At 40.8% G+C, this 16,090-nt stretch overlaps 1 protein-coding gene across 9 annotated transcripts in view; it reads right to left on the reverse strand.

Moving 5' to 3' along the window:
* MEF2A (myocyte enhancer factor 2A) overlaps positions 1-16,090 on the reverse strand; it is a 98,800-nt gene that overhangs the window by 33,704 nt on the left and 49,006 nt on the right. For 6 of the 9 annotated variants that reach the window (XM_081839047.1, XM_081839049.1, XM_081839044.1 and 3 more), the window contains one exon: positions 1,486-1,623. In XM_081839047.1, the coding sequence (XP_081695173.1) occupies positions 1,486-1,623 (138 nt within the window). Of the gene's footprint in view, positions 1-1,485; positions 1,624-1,687; positions 1,820-16,090 lie in introns of all 9 variants that reach the window. The other 3 variants (XM_081839050.1, XM_081839048.1, XM_081839052.1) reach the window with 1 other exon arrangement.

Raw genomic sequence — 16,090 nt, forward strand, 5'->3', positions numbered from 1 at the left:
CCCACTACCTTTTGCTATGGCCCTTATATCAATTTCTAGATTGTAAGGCTGTCATGACAGGGACCTCTCATTTTCAAATGCCATATACTTGGATGATGCTATATAAAATAAGAACCAACAAAAACAGCTTCCTTATAGTTTGACTGGTAAATAATTTACCATACTATGGCTATGTTATTTTCTATTGTTATATGAGCAACACATCATCACTACAAGGTAGAATTTTGCCTTAAATAGCACACTGAAAAATTCCTTTAGCAATTCATTTAAGAGAGTAATAAATCACAGGACTTTATTTTAAAAAACCTTCTTTTGGTGTGTACAGAATGCTAGTCTTGGAATGAACAAAATGAAAGAATATTAGGACATATTTAGCAATAGAAACTAACAAGGTTTTGAAAAAAAAATGCCATAGCTTCTGCCAACAAAATTGGGAAATTATAGTTGTGCAATCATGTTTATTTTCATTTATGTAGAATGCTTATATCCTGCTTTATGGTCTTAAACACTCTCAAAGTGACTTACAAAGATTTCTCAAAAGAAAATCACACTCAGATATGGCTTCCCTTATAGACTAAGGACAATAATTATCTGACCAATTACTCAATGGCATATGCTGATAATCCTCTCTCTCTCAATGATTTTCTTAGTGAGGGACAAAAACAACTGATCACAATATACAGACTGCCTTAACTTCTTAAAAGTTACAGGTTTTACTTCAAAGGCATCTGAGTTCTATACCAAGGAATACCCAGTTCTGAAAATATTTTAATATAAAAATACTGCAGCATATTTTTCACAGATCTAGGATGATACATAGCAAAATAACAGAAAACAACTACTGTGGTACCTTGGTTGTCGAATTTAATCCATTCCGGGAGCCCATTGGACTCCCAGAACCGTTTGAAAACCAAGGCACAGGATCTGATTGGCTGCAGGAACTTCCTGCACTCAATCAGAAGCCGCGGAAGCTGCATCAGACATTCGGCTTCCGAAAAACATTCACAAACTGGAACACTCACTTCCGGGTTTTTCAGGAGCCAAGCTGTTAGAGAGCCAAGGTCCCACTGTAGTTTATTGAGAAAAGACTGAAGAAAGACAGGAGCCTGTACAGAATGGATTTCTCTAGGCCTGAAAGGTTTGTACTAGGCCTTGTTTGATTTCAGCTAACAAAGTAGACACTGTAAGCATTTTTGTTTCTCTGTGACTAGAAATTTAATGAAAACAGTGCTTCTTAGGAAGTGGACTGTGTAAGAGGCTTTTCCTGCTGCCTTCTAACTCACATATAGCATACAAAGTGCCTTTCTCAGAGTTCATACAAAAATCCCAAGATTTCTGTCTCAGATTCATGCATCTTGCATGAACATTTCTGCTTTATAAGCTCAGACAACAATGTCATCTTTAATGTAGCTTTCAAAGTTAAGGAGATGTTGCAAAATGTTCTCATGCATATAATAAAGTCACAAGCCATACCACAGTACTCACTGCGATTTTATGATTCCGCATCATATTATCAAACTCTTCATTAATTTTTTTATATTTTTCTTCTGTATGTGGCGTGAGCACATATGAAGTGTCAGGGTCCGGGCTGTCGCACCCTCTGTTTTCCTTCTTGTTCAGAGCCTAAATAATGAAGTTAATAAAAAGAATCAACAAATAAAAAGTAGGAGCTAAGAAAAGTACTTACAGGGCCTCGCTTGAAAATAAAATCACTATCTTCATTTAGTTTGCTGAATCTGTCCTCCGATAGTGGACTGTGCTCAAAGTAATCGTCAGCATCAGGGCTCTCACAACCATTAAGGCCTTTCTTTCTTAAAGTCTGAAATACAATTGGAAAATTCACACAGACAATACTAAACTTGCCATAATTTTTTAATCGCAAATTTGCATTAAGAAGGTACACACTGTTTTACAACCAGAGCCACTGAAATAAGTGTATCCATATACACTGATACTTTAGTATTGTTAAACACATGCAGTTCTATCCCAACGTCAATGGGCCTACTCTATATAGGACTAGCACTGGATACAATACCTACAATTCTCTCTTCCTCTGCCCTTTATAATTGCTACAGTGATTTTCAAACTTTTCTAAGAGATGGGGGTTTCTGTCAGAAACTGTAATTACTCATTGACCACTATCTATTTTCTCTGGCAATTAAAAATAGCCACAAAAGAATTTGTGAGAACAGTTTGTAGGCACCAGCCCTGTGTGAACTGAGAGCATATCCTAGAACAAGGATGTACAGAAGATAGGGAATGATCTACCTTGCAAGGCAGTCTAATGATCATTTAACAAGTAAAGTCATAACTAATCCAGGTTAAGAGCTCCTGTGGCTCACACTGCACAGTAAACAGGGTTCTGCATTATTTTTTCTCTTGGCTTTTTAAAAGCCAAAACTGCCCTGAGATCTGGAATGAAGGAAGCATAAGCAAGCAGAGGCAGCTTAATCCTTTCCCCCCTCTGGCACTGTTTGAGCTCAGAAATCACTCTCCACAAGCTGTTAAGAGGGTTCTCTTTGTGAATTTTTGAGCCGGCATAGAAAGGGTTGAGCAGCTTTTTTCTGTCTTCCATCTTCCACTCCAACATTCTATAATGTGCAACTTATTTTGTAAATTTAAGCATGTTTTGTAAACCAGAGATTCTAGTTGAAAATAAAAATTTCCTGCAAGGTGAAGGCATTCCTTGGAAGACAAACCAACATATGTAAGGTTCCCTGGGCTTTGGAACTTTGAAAACTACTATTCTAAGCAGTGTTTAAAATCCAACTAACAGTAAAACTGTAGGTGTTGGGGTTTTGTTTTTTTTAAATCACTAATGGGAAAGTATGTTCTGAACCCAAGTCACTCTCTCATAATATTCTATGAGTATGTCATGCTTAGTTTACAAACTAGAAATCCAATCAGTTGATAAATAATAAGCACCCATGGTATCCAGAAAGGAGGAGAATATATCCCATTTTATTACTTACAAGATTTTGCTGTGAGAAATACTGGGAGAGAAGCTTTAGTCAAAACTATTTGAACTTCATAAACACCACTGGAGAAGTTGAATTCTAATGGTCTTCAAGCAAACCTACGCAGATCTCAAGCCATTATTATCTTGTAATTTCTTAGCAACCACTGCTAGTAACAGCTTGTCTTAATGTAAGACAATGATAAGACCAAAGAAGGCCTATCTAGTCCAGCATATTCTATTGACAGCGGCCAACCAGTTGTCAGACATAAGTGCAAAAGTACTCCTGACCACCTGAGATTCCAAGCAACTGTTATACAGAAGCATACTGCCTTCAACAGTGGATGTAGAATATAGCCATCATGGCTAGTGGTCATTAATAGCCTTATCTTCTATGAATACAGTATGTCTAATCACATTTTAAAACCATCCAGGTTAATACCATCACTGCATCCTGTAGAAGCAAATACCATAAACCAGGCATGCCCAAAGTCCATTTCAGGGGCGTAATCTGGCCCCTGTGGCAGTTCATTTCCTGGGGTAAAAACCTAAACAACTCCAACCCTAAAAAAAAGTTCAACAACTTTGGGGTAAAATCCTAAAAAAAAGGTAAAAAGGTCAACAATATCAATCCTAAAAAAAAGGTCAACAACCTTGGTTGGCCCTCTGGTTGGCCCCTATGGCCCTTCACTTCATCAAATCTGACCCTCTTTGAAAAAAGTTTGGACACCACTGCCATAAACTATATGCTGTACGGTATGGCTTGGCTAGTAGCTAATGAGGCCTTTTGGCATTTAACTCTCACATTCCTCCTTTCTGCAAAGCCAGGGTGGGTTTTCCATCCTGCTTCTACAACCCTTTCCCGACACCTCTGTTCTCCCTGTCCTCTCCTGTGTCACCCCATCCTACCCCATTCCACCCTCTTGACTGATATCAGAAGAGAGGGAAAGGGAGGGGGAGGAGGGGACAGCTTTCCCTTTCCCTCTTTCCTCCCTCCAGCTACTTTAGCGAGGCGACCAGAGAACTATATGGGTACGGGTTGATTCGGTCAGGAACGTCCCTTCCCCAATTTTGGTAGATTGGTTTCCCCACATTACTTCCCCATTCCAGCACTGGAATGAATTATAGGGTACTGTGTGTGTGGCTGCCTCTATGGACGTGGGGGATGTCACTGCCCTCCTTTATGGATCTCTCCCAGGAGCCACCACCCAACATCTTGGTAAGAAGGTCTGCTGCAGGCAGACAGGCTCCTCTCAGGCTGCCCTGGCTCCTTCATTCCCCTCTCACTGACTTGTACACATGCTGTTTCCTCATGCAGTAAAAGAGGGGTAAGAGCTGGCTGCAAATGTGTACAAGAGTGCTGCTGTGACAAGGGCCTTACGCAAATACAGATATAGGAAGTTTTGGCTAAATTTCTTTCCTAGCAGCTCCCAAGTACACTTAGCATTTCACATATTACAATAAAATTGTGTAAAGCTCTCAAGCCATCGGTTAGATATCATTCCTTCTCAGGTTACTTGGCATGGTGTTGCAAGTCCCACAGACAGTGCCTGGAACTCCCACTAAATCAGCATTCTCAGGAAAACAGGTGTAGCTTTCGGCAACACCTGTCACAACACTTAGCAGCACAGCCTAACCAATCAGGTGGATATGTATATGGACTTAACCATACATGGCCCTGCTGTCCAGCACTTTGAAAGCTGCTAACCCTCCCAAACCTTCAACAAGGCTAAGCCTGCCAGTCTTCTACACTGATATCAGCAGGGAAAATGCTAACACTACAGTCTGGATTACAGTTAACCTTTACAAATTATTGAATACTATAAATAGATTTAGAAAGTTTGTGGCATTCATACCAGAATACACACATTTTGCCCAACATGTCTCAACACTTTATACTTGAATAGCCAGAAAAAAAGAAATGTAGATTAAAAAAACTCTAGAAAAAAAAGTACAAGCCAGAGGCTGCTGACCATTTCCAAGAAACACAGCAATCTTATTTTGTGTGTGATGTATGTATTATATTTTAATCTAGAAGCATTATGGTGTGTTCAGTCTGTGTATTAAAGGAAAAATCTAGAATCAATTCATCCCACACTCTGAAGCATATCCTTTTAAACTCAGAACAAAAGAACATATGCACTCTTCGTAATTGTTATTTTTATTGTGTTAAGAATGGAATTAACCCTGCTTTAACTCAGGAGGAAGGAAAAGGTTTCACAATCTCCCACTTCAGATTCTGGAAACCCTCACTCTAAACCAAGTTCTTGTCACTCTTGGGCCACTTAAAGTTATAGTCTCCCATTTCTGATGAAACAAGTCAAAGCCAAGGCATTTGGTCTCCTAATTGCATACACAGAAACATCCCTTTGCGGGCCCAACTCTGCTAAGAGTACCACTTACTTTATCATTATCAAGCACCATAAGAGTAAACTGTTACTCTTTGTGTCAAGGGAGGCACAAGTGGAATGCTCTAATCTAACTGGGCAGAATCAGTGGGCTGTTTTCTAACGGGCAACTATGTCAGGGATAACCCACCATGGCTCAAAAAGTGAGAAAGACCCAAACGTTGGGAATGCACCTATGTGCGGTGCGAAAGAAAAGATTCCAAACTCCCATCGTAATTACACTTTGCATCATATCCTCTATTTGGTACTTCATATATTTTGAGTTTTGTACTGTTTAAAAAGGCTTTTCTAAACAAAATGCAAGGTCAGCTGCTGTGACAGAGAGCCTTCTTTATGGAGACTCTCTTCTTTCTCCACTGTGAGGGACCAACAGATTTTGTCAGCCAGTAACATCTGTGGTTTTCAGAACTCAGCCTCTCTCACAATTCAGGGGCAGGGAAGAGATCTCATGGCTGATACAACACTGTGTTCAGAAGCACTTGGAAGCAGAAGCAAGATCCTGTAGGTGTCAAGGTGCTTCTGAAGCTCAGTGTGATATTGGCAAGAACTCATGCATTCACATTCTGAAAGCAGTGAGAAATCTTGTTTCCAAGTGTCCCCCAAAGACCAGTTCAAGGTCAGGTATGCACCATTCTCTTGAAAACAACATTTACAGGGTGGTAGCAGGATGACCCTGTCAAGAAGCAGGTTACTATTATGATATTCATAGAAGCACTAGATTGAAACAGTACAGACACTGATTTGGGGGCTGATAGGAACTAGAATCCAGTAACATCTGTGAGGGCCACAGGTTCCCCATCCCTGGTGTAAATCCTGTTTGTACAAAAAGCTGCACCTGAGCACAGTCAAGGGGTTACAGGTAAACATTAGTCTTCAAATTGCTCTCACTGTGGCCATACTAGTGAGGTCTCAACCATGACAGCCAAAACGAGGCAACCTCTGCAAACTTTCAGAGCACAGGGTGCTTGCTCCTTTCCTACACTGTGTCAAGTAAATAAATCAAGGAGCCTCACCTGCTTAGTTCTTTCAAAATGCATGATCATGCTCTCTGTGAAAGCCTTTATAGTAGAGAAAGGAGGTGGGTTCTTTGAATATTCATAACAAAGAATATTCACAACAACTAATAGCAACTCTTGCTGTCTCCTTTATTGCCTCTGTGTAATCCGACAAATGTGACAAATGTGACTTTTCCAAATAGTGATAAAGTGAAGAAACTCTGCTATACCACACTTTCCATTCCTGCTTCTTTCAATAGCCTGTTGCTACTTGTAATTCCTCCCCCTCCCACCAACATGGCCACCTGCAGTTTTTGACCCCCCTAATAGAAATGCAACCTTAAAGAAGAAAGACTGTCCAAAGAACATACATATAAGGGCACAAGAAGTTTTATCATAAGCTGTGAAGAAAGAGCAACAGGCTCCCTCAAGAGATGGCTCCACAACAGGAGAAACTTGTCAAGTAACCCTGTGAGAAACTGCTTCGCAAAAACATGGGAGAATGCCTATTAAAACATCCAGCAGAACATGATGTGCAAATATGGCCCTGAAGTAGGTTTAACGAAGAGTTCACCATTGGCAAAAATGAAAAAATCAAAAATGAAATCTGCAAATTTTACTAAGGGACAACATCAACACTTACTGGAAGAATTTCTTCCAGTAAAGCAGTGCATCTCTTGGACTTCATCAAAGGAGAATGTTATGGCATCCCCATCTGACATGCTTTCATACATAAGTATGGGAGATACTGAAAAGGGGTTACTTTCAATTCTGTGAAAGGAAGACAGGAAATCATGGAATACTACCACTCAGCCATACAACGCCGCCTTCAGTGGGGAGATATTGCCATGCTGTGTCAACCAGGATGGCCCTTAATCTGCCATGGTTCAATTTACGGCCCTTGTAAACATCCCCAGGGGCAGAGAGACTGGTTCCTCCTTGATTCCAGAACCTGACACTTTCTTATTTTTTCAGATGGCAAAGAAATCTACATCCATTATGTCCCTAAAGGGACTCTGCAGGAACCACTCTGCAGATGCATCAATTCAAACATATATTTTTTCTTTCAAGCAAAGTGGATTATTACTGGATTAACATTATGATCATAACCTCAAAACAGATTAGGACCTGAGATTAAAGGTTCCCTAGCATATCTTCTGTGAAGTTCCATCCCCATCCCCATCTCACTTATCTATATATCAGCAGTAGCAACTGTGTGGACATGAATCATGAAGGCAAAGACTAAATGCTTACGGTCCTAGTCTCATGCTTTCCAAGCCAAGAGAACTGTGTTTCTACTAGTGGCTGAGCCCCTGATCGCTTCACTCACTAACTCCCACCAACCCACCCCCTTATCAACTCTCCCCTTAGACCTCACCAAACCCTCCTTCCCTTAGACCTCCTCCTGCTCATATTGCCTGCCTCATATCAACAACACTGTTTCCGTCTCAGCAGTAGAGGGTAAGGAGGAGGAAGGCAGTAGGTGGTGGCAGAGCAGGATGGTTGTTGGGGAGTTTCCCTGTCCTGAACTGACTGTTCCTCTGCAGCTTGCGGGGACCAGCCAGCCAGCTGCCTCCAAGTTATCTGTGTGAGGCGGTCATCAGCAGAGCAGGATGGTTGCTGAGTAGTTGCCCCACCCTTTCTTGACAGTTTTTCCATGGCTCACCTAAGCACCCACCCACATCCATCTCCCTCTTCTGCTTCCCTTCTCCCTCACCCGCCAATGCTGCTGTGATGGCCCAACAGCTCTTAGAAGGCTGTTGTCATGTTGTAGCTTGCAGCAGCATTTGTAGGCAACCAAGCAAACTGCTGCATGATGACAGCATTACCTTATTATTATATGTATGTAAGCAAACTGCAATTCCACAAAGACCAGCTGCCTTTGGCCACCTCATCATCACAATCAGTGCCCTATTTCCATAACGGTGAATGCATGCTCAGAGCTCAGAAGCATGCAGATAGTAAAAGGTCACACTTCAATGAAGATTAACCTTGTCATGGTTGGAGACGGGGGGTGGGGACAGAATGGAGTAATGATCAGGAGTTAGGACTGGTCAACCTTCACTGTACAGTGGTGCCCCGCAAGACGAATGCCTCGCAAGACGGAAAACTCGCTAGACGAAAGAGTTTTCCCTTTTGGAGGTGCTTCGCAAAACGAATTTCCTATGGGCTTGCTTCGCAAGACGAAAATGTCTTGCGAGTTCCTGCGGGTTTTTTCCCCCTTCCCCCCCCCTTTTTCTAAGCCGCTTATCCGATAAGCCGATAAGCCGCTAAAAGCCGCTAAAAGCCGCTAAAAGCCGCTAAACCGCTAATAGCGCTAATCTGCTAAACCGTCAATGGGCTTGCTTCGCAAGACGAAAAAACCGCTAGACGAAGAGAATCGCGGAACGGATTCTTTTCGTCTTGTGAGGCACCACTGTACTGACAAGATCTGGGGGATCAGAACTGGAGTAAATGAAAGTAAAGGTATGCCAAATGGACAAAAAGTAGCAGGTGTCAGTCATGAAGTCCGGGAGATTCTGATTGATATGACTCTCTTGTATAGAACTCTGACAACAATCCATTTCCAGTGCCTTCAAATTACTGCCCCACTCCTACAGCATATAGGTCTTGGCATTCATACTATTCGGCTAACGATAAAATCTAATGCATAATATACTATATAACAATAAAGGTGTATAATAATTAGGTGACAGCATATGAAAAAGATGGTAACCAGTTAGGAACATAATTATAGTAAAAAATTATTAACAGAAAAGGCAGCAAAAAAGACCCCTAACGTGTCAGTTAAGTGTCCAAATGTCTGTTAAAATAAAAAAGTTTTTTGTCCTCCTGCAAAAAATAGGGTGTGATAAACCTTCCTCAGTAAGGAGCTCCAAAGCCTGGGAGTAGACGCATACTCTTAAGAGACCAAACTGGAGGACTCTAAACTGAAAATGTCCAATTCCATATGTACCCTAAGAAAAGACCAGCGTTTTTGGTCTGATGGCCCTGCAAAAATATGAATTCTAGATGTCCAGGACTGCAAACTGACCATCTTTACAAAACAAATGGACAATGGTCTCCACTGACAGCTCTGAGGTTGCTAAATGGGTCATCTACAGTACAATCAAAGTAACTAAAATAAAAACTTTGTAAGCATTACAATGCAAAACCTACTCTATGGCTCCATTTTCCAAACAGTTGACACCTCATCTGGCAATAGGAGTGATGGAGCTACCCTGGAGTCTGAAGGATCAAGTCAAATTACATACCTGAGATGAAATCCAACCCATGAAGTTGAAAGAACTGGGGCAATATCTAACCATTCATCCCTGAAAACTGCAAGTTGGTTGGCAAAAAATACATGATGGCTGAAGTGGCTCTGGATGGAAGCAAAAAATGCTGTCTTATAGAGTCCATCCTGTCTTTATGGAAACCTGGGCAGTCTGATGCAATGGCATATGAAGTATTACTACAAATCATACAAATGCCAGCACAGTAAGACTAAACTGGGACCTTGGCTGATAGGATTAAAAGAAAAAAATGATGCCCCAAGAAATTCTGTATTTGCGAATGTTCTACCTGAGAAATCAGAATCTCTTCTATGTAGATCAACTAAATGGATCTACTCAGAACAACTGTTACTTGCTTTCCCCCTCCAGTACATAATCTTTTCCCTACCAAATCCAGTGCATATTCAGAATTTGCTAAAAGCAATTCATTACTTTTGCTAGCGTCGTGTGTCCATCCAGAGTAAATATTGCTAGAACAGGGTCTGGTAGAGCCTTCATAGTCAATATCCTGTAGTTAGCTTTTTCATATCTATGCTCTTCCGTTAAATGTCATGTACCTTCGCCATCTGAGAGACAATCTGTCTGCTTTGTGGACTTGAAGCCACTGCTACTCTCAGGGGCCAAGATACCCAGCACCAAAAAATTAGCTAGGTTGCTAGTCACTGGCCTGGGAGCTTCATCAGGCCCTCTAGGGAATTTTCCCACCCACTCAGACATTGCTATTTTGGTTGCAAAATGGGAAGAAAAATTAAAGTAGACATAGCACTGGGGATACACAAACTGCCCCCTATTCTGTTACCAGATTTATCATTTAAGTGGGGAGAGGGCAATTATCCCCCTCGCCAGCTGACCTGCACAGGTCAGGGCAATGTGCCTCTGTCTGTGGTGTGTCCATGGCCACAGCCACCGTAGCATGTGGCCACCAAAGGGTTGGTCAAGGTTAACCATGCTGAGTTTAGTGGGAAGGGTGACTCAGTAGCTGCCAGTTCAGAATCCAAGGGATAGATTTAAGTCTGGTCTCTGTACTTGTTCTGGCCTGTCTAGTAAAATTTTGACAGATTGCTCATGGGGTTTGCCTGAACAGTTTAGGGAGAGAAGATAGTCAGTAGGAGCCGGCAAATTTGCTGCTACGCTCATCACACTTTAGAAAGGAGGTGTTCCATAGGACAATCTGAGGACAATCTTATATAACTAGTATGGCACTATATACTGAATATGGACATCCAAGACATGGGACAAAATGCCTGTTCAGCCATGCAGCTCACCTGGTGACAAGCTGATTACACACCTTTACATCATAGGAGTACAAAAAAAATACTTTTATCTGTGACTTACACTTCAATCCTCATTCCACTCATACGTAAAAGCAAACACAAGTGATGATTCTATTTTATGCTTAAATATTTTGGCACTATTCCAAAGGATTTCTACATCCTCCTAACACCTGCATAAAATTCACCATGATGCCTAATACAAATACAAGCATATTTTTAAATAATAATAAAAAACCTCACACACAATACCCAGCCTGTTATATTATTCTGTAATCCCTAATGTCAAGCAACAATTTGGCTGGATTTACTAAAACAGCCTGGTACAATGCCAGCTGGAATCAGTTTCAGTTTAATTTAATCTTGATTGAACAGAATATTCAGTTTGACTTTGTAGGTACTCAAGATTTATGCGACTGGAGGATTAATTTTTAAATGCAGGTATTAATTTCCAGGTGCAATGGAACTCTACCTAAAGTTTAATCAAATTAAAGAACACGTAAAGGCTTGAATTCACAATTCTATTTACAATTTGCAGAAAAGAGCCATCTTCTGTTATTATAGTATAGCATATTCAGTATGCTACACAATTCCAATAAAAATTAGCATTCATAAACACGCATAGGAAAATATAACCCCATATAGCATGAAATATTATTTACATCTAATGTTAATAAATTTCTAATATTTACAAATAAACATGCTCTCAGGCCTTTTTTTATATACAGTCATACTTCTAAGCGCTCTATTGCGCTCCGCGTTTGCGCAGAAGTGCCGCTCTAGTTGCGGACTTTTTGGGGGGCAAACAGCACCCTGGAACGGATCGTGTCCGCAACTAGAGGTACCCCTGTATATAACAATGCTGTTGCAAACAACATAAAATACTTCTAAGACTGAAATCCTAAATACACTTATTAACACACTGCTGAAGAAAACAAGACTCACTGCAATCGATGTGGCTAGGAATAGGTTTATTGTGACACCAGGCAGGATAGAATGATCAATTACATTTATATTAAATTACAAATATTAATTTGCATTTATATGGTTTAAATAATCATTATGAAAAATGTTTTGTATTCACAATTTCTCCTTCAAGGTTCACTTTGGATGATCTAAGTGGGGGAGGGTTAATCTACAAATACTTCTGCTTTAATTGCACACATAAGCAATAAACAGTTGAGTCAACGGGTTGCTTTCCAGAGAAGCACAAGTCACAGAAGTGGTCACGAATGTCTACCACTTGTATTTATTGTATTTTTAATATTCTGTTGGGAGCCGCCCAGAGTGGTTGGGGAAACCCAACCAGATGGGCGGGGTATAAATAATAATAATAGACTTGGGGTAGGCTTATGAGTCGTGGGTAGGCGGTGGGCCAAATGTCACCCCCCTCAGCAAAAACACCCGGGGTGGACTGCCTGCACCGCACCCCCCTTCCTCCGCCACTGAGTACATCACAACAGTCCCATGCTCAGCTTGCCCTTGACAAATATTATTCAACATTTCTAGCAGATTCATACAAGTGGCCTTCTCCTTTTTCCATCACTGAACAGCTTGTGTGTTTTTTGGAATGAAGAAATCTAGGGGAGTTTCCAAAGCGATTTGCAGTTCTGCCTAGATGGCCACAGTTCATATCCACAAAGCCTCTGGGCACACATATAGACTTTAGAGGCTGGCCATGGAAAATTCAACAGTTTGTTACAATGTCAAAGTTAGAATGCTTCTGATTCTGCAGAACTAATTTCTTTTTAGGTCAAGGGGGAAGGCCCATAAGTTTCATTTTTCTGGAGGCAGGTAAACCAGAATGTGTCCCAACATGCAACTATAGAACAAAATTCTGGATATTCATCATCCTGAATTATAACTATTTTAGCAACAGGGTTTTTTGACAGTTAAGTGATTGGCCAATAAGTTTTTCCATATTATCAACCTTTTCAAAAATCACCAAAGGAGCATGGCATTAAAATAATTCATTTTGCTACCGGGGGGGGGGGGGGGGATTTTGTAGCTGTCAGCTGGATAATTCCCCCTTCCAAAAAAGAAAGTAAGCAAAAGGCATGTGTCAAAGACAAACCACACCAATTTTAATACATGACAATCCAAGAACTTATCAGATATTACATTTGCACTGCACAGGCCAACTCACTGGATTCCCAAAGATCCATCAAATTTTCTTAGCTGATGGGGTCCAACAGAAGCAAATTCGCCTTTGGGCTTTGAATGAGGCCTGTCACAAGCTACTGTAGTTCTTTGAGGACCTATCTACATCAATCACAATGATCTTGCTAAAATCAAGAAATTTTAAAAATGTAATTCTAAGTGAGGATAAGCCCCCTCCCAATTTTCATCAGGACCACAACACTATGATCCAATGGGAGCTTTTTTTCCTATTGCTAATTGAAATACTGTGTGTTCTCTGGGGATGGGTGCTGCCAATGAGATTGTGGCTGTGGAAGGAAGGGTTAAACTACCCCTCCCTGTGTGCCATGGTCCTGAGGGAACTAGCCTAAGCCTAGGATTAGTTTAAAATATTTTAACACAGGCACAACAAACAAATTCAGCAGTGTATCTTTTCACTTGAAAATAAGAGTGCTCTCCAAGGAAGGACAGAACAACGTAGCAAAAAAATGGCACACAAACATTGACATAAGTTCACTCATTTAATTTCACCCTTCTATCAGCATCATGAAGTAAATGTCTATCTGAAAATCCAGGTGTCTGCTTTGCTTTAAGATCGGTTATTATAGAAATAGATGCAGGTGTTTGGCTGCTCATCAACTATTTCTGGGCCTGGAACAGACCAGAAGACCCTGTAAGGTTCTTATTTTACACAGCCTTCAAAGCAAACATACTGAACTATCAATCTTTAAATGAAAACCTCTTCCTGTTCTAGAACTAAATCAGACTATGAATGTACTACACATTTTGTGTATGAAGACATATTTATTCAAGCTTGCATCTGGCAGATCTGTGCTGGTTCGTGTGTGTGCGTTTCACAATAATACTGATATATGTTTTTGAGTCTTTATTAGGACATTATCCTTCAGCATCTTCATAGAAAGGCGAAGAATTATTAATAGACTGCATAATAGATCTGCCTCTAAAACAAGAGTAGGAAATCCTTTTTAGCTCAAGGGCCACATTTCCTTCTGGGAAACTTTTTAGGGGTCAGAACAACAAATGCAAATTTTAAAGTACACCCCCCTCTCTCTTCCATTCAGACAAGTAAGAGTTCAAGGACATGCTCCAGTAAGGCAAAGCAGGGCCAGTGAGGGGTGTGGGCTGGGGAGAAATCAAAGGTCCCAATAGAGGTGCCTGGAGGGCAGTATTGGGTCAGTGGCTCTGAGGTTCACTACTCCTGCTCTATCGTTCAGTTCTCCCTGTATGGGGCATGGTGGGGGCTGACACTTCCCATGCAGGCAAGGCTACCTTTGAAAGCAGGCTCTGAGTACATCCATGTTTTCAAAAGCACTCTGCTGGCCTGGGACACCTTTTCCATGTTCTTTACAGCTTCTGCCTCTGGCTTGGGATTGAAAGGGCAGAGTTCTCAGAGGTGCTGTGGGCTGCATGAGGTACATGCACTGACCATCTGTGCTATCCAAAGTGCATAGTAATTCAAGACTGACCATATTTTAAAAACAGCTACTCAGCCCAACTCAGCACAGGCCAAGTATGCTGAAGAGATGCAGCCCCTTGCTTCCAAAGCAGAAAATTTAACTCTCTAGCAGTGGTCACTTTCAGCCAATTGGAAACTCCAACTGCCACATGCGGCAAGTGAGAGATTCCACTTACCAGAGTCAGTAAGAGCCACTGAGTGATCAGGGCTTAAATGCTAAACTGCTCTTCAAAAAAGCAGCAACTTTAACCAATACTGAGAACTGTTTCAGTAACTGTTTCTGTTGCCACTACTGCACACTTCACAGAGCTGTTGCGCCCTAGTGTATAGGAGAACATGGAAATTACGTTCAAACATTGAAAAATACAAAAAAAAAATTGCTGAATGAGTCTCATTTCATTTGCACCTGTTCCTGCCCAGTGATAAAGCACAGTGGGTTAAGCAAGAATAGCACAGCAACATTTTAAAATTGTACTTCAACTTAAGAGAGATATTAAAATGTTCTTCTTCCCGTATGTGTGACTAGCAGAAATGCTGTTTAGTGTCACACAGGACGAAAAAGAAGGTAGGTCACGTTTTAGACAACTGCCTGAACTATGTCACTTTAAATTAATGAGGGGGCTGTACTGAATAAGTGCTCTCTTAATAGAAGAGGACAGAACTAGCAGACAATGACATGCAATTTCAGAGCTTCAAAGCTGTATCACTATCCTCGAAGAATAAAATTAAACTGTAAACATAGTTTTGGTAGCTTGCTTTTTGTAATGCATCACACAATCAACCCAGATAGTTAACTTCCAAAGATATTTAGATGCTCTAAAATGCACTGCAACTGAAGTGGCACTTGAGTTTAGATACCATTAATGGATTCTACACTTGAAAAAGCAGGCCTGGTCAAGATCATTCATAGAAGGTTCAACTAGTGTAACACTTCTCTCAAAGGTCACCTTTGAGCAGTAGTCCAAAATTTCAACCGGTCCAAAATGAGGCAAGACTTACAAATGGAATTTTCTCAGCGTATGTCAGATTTTTATGCCAGATTCACTAGCAAAGATTTGTATCCAGGTGTAATTCAAGGTGCTCGTGTTAACCTGTAAGCTCGTGTTAACCTTTAAGCTCTAAACCAGGGGTGGGCAACCTATGGCCCTCCAGGTGTAGTAGGACTACAGTTCTCATCTTGTCCTAAGCAGTTTGGTGCAGGGATATTTGAAGAATTGCTTCAGGATACATCTACCTATTCCTACATTTTCATCAACATCTGAGGACTGATGTGTCTTTTCTGGAAAATAATTAAGTGAAAACTTTTCCTATGCAGGTAAATCACATTAGAAAATGTTCTGATGCTTAGAGAGTCATCTAATTTAACATAATTATTTTGCTTGTATTTAGCAAACAAAACTGAACATTTTGAAACCATCTTGGCTAATATTTGTCATTGGCTTCATTTGTGGTTACTAACCAACTTCTGGAATGGAAAATTTCCACTGGAATTTTTTCAGTTTTGGAAAATTCTACTTCCTGTCATTGCTTCCAAGGTCTTGCTCCATGTCTCTGGACTCAGAAATGAGT

Source organism: Podarcis erhardii (assembly GCF_964252035.2).
Source record: "Podarcis erhardii genome assembly, chromosome: 14".
Lineage (NCBI taxonomy): Eukaryota > Metazoa > Chordata > Lepidosauria > Squamata > Lacertidae > Podarcis > Podarcis erhardii.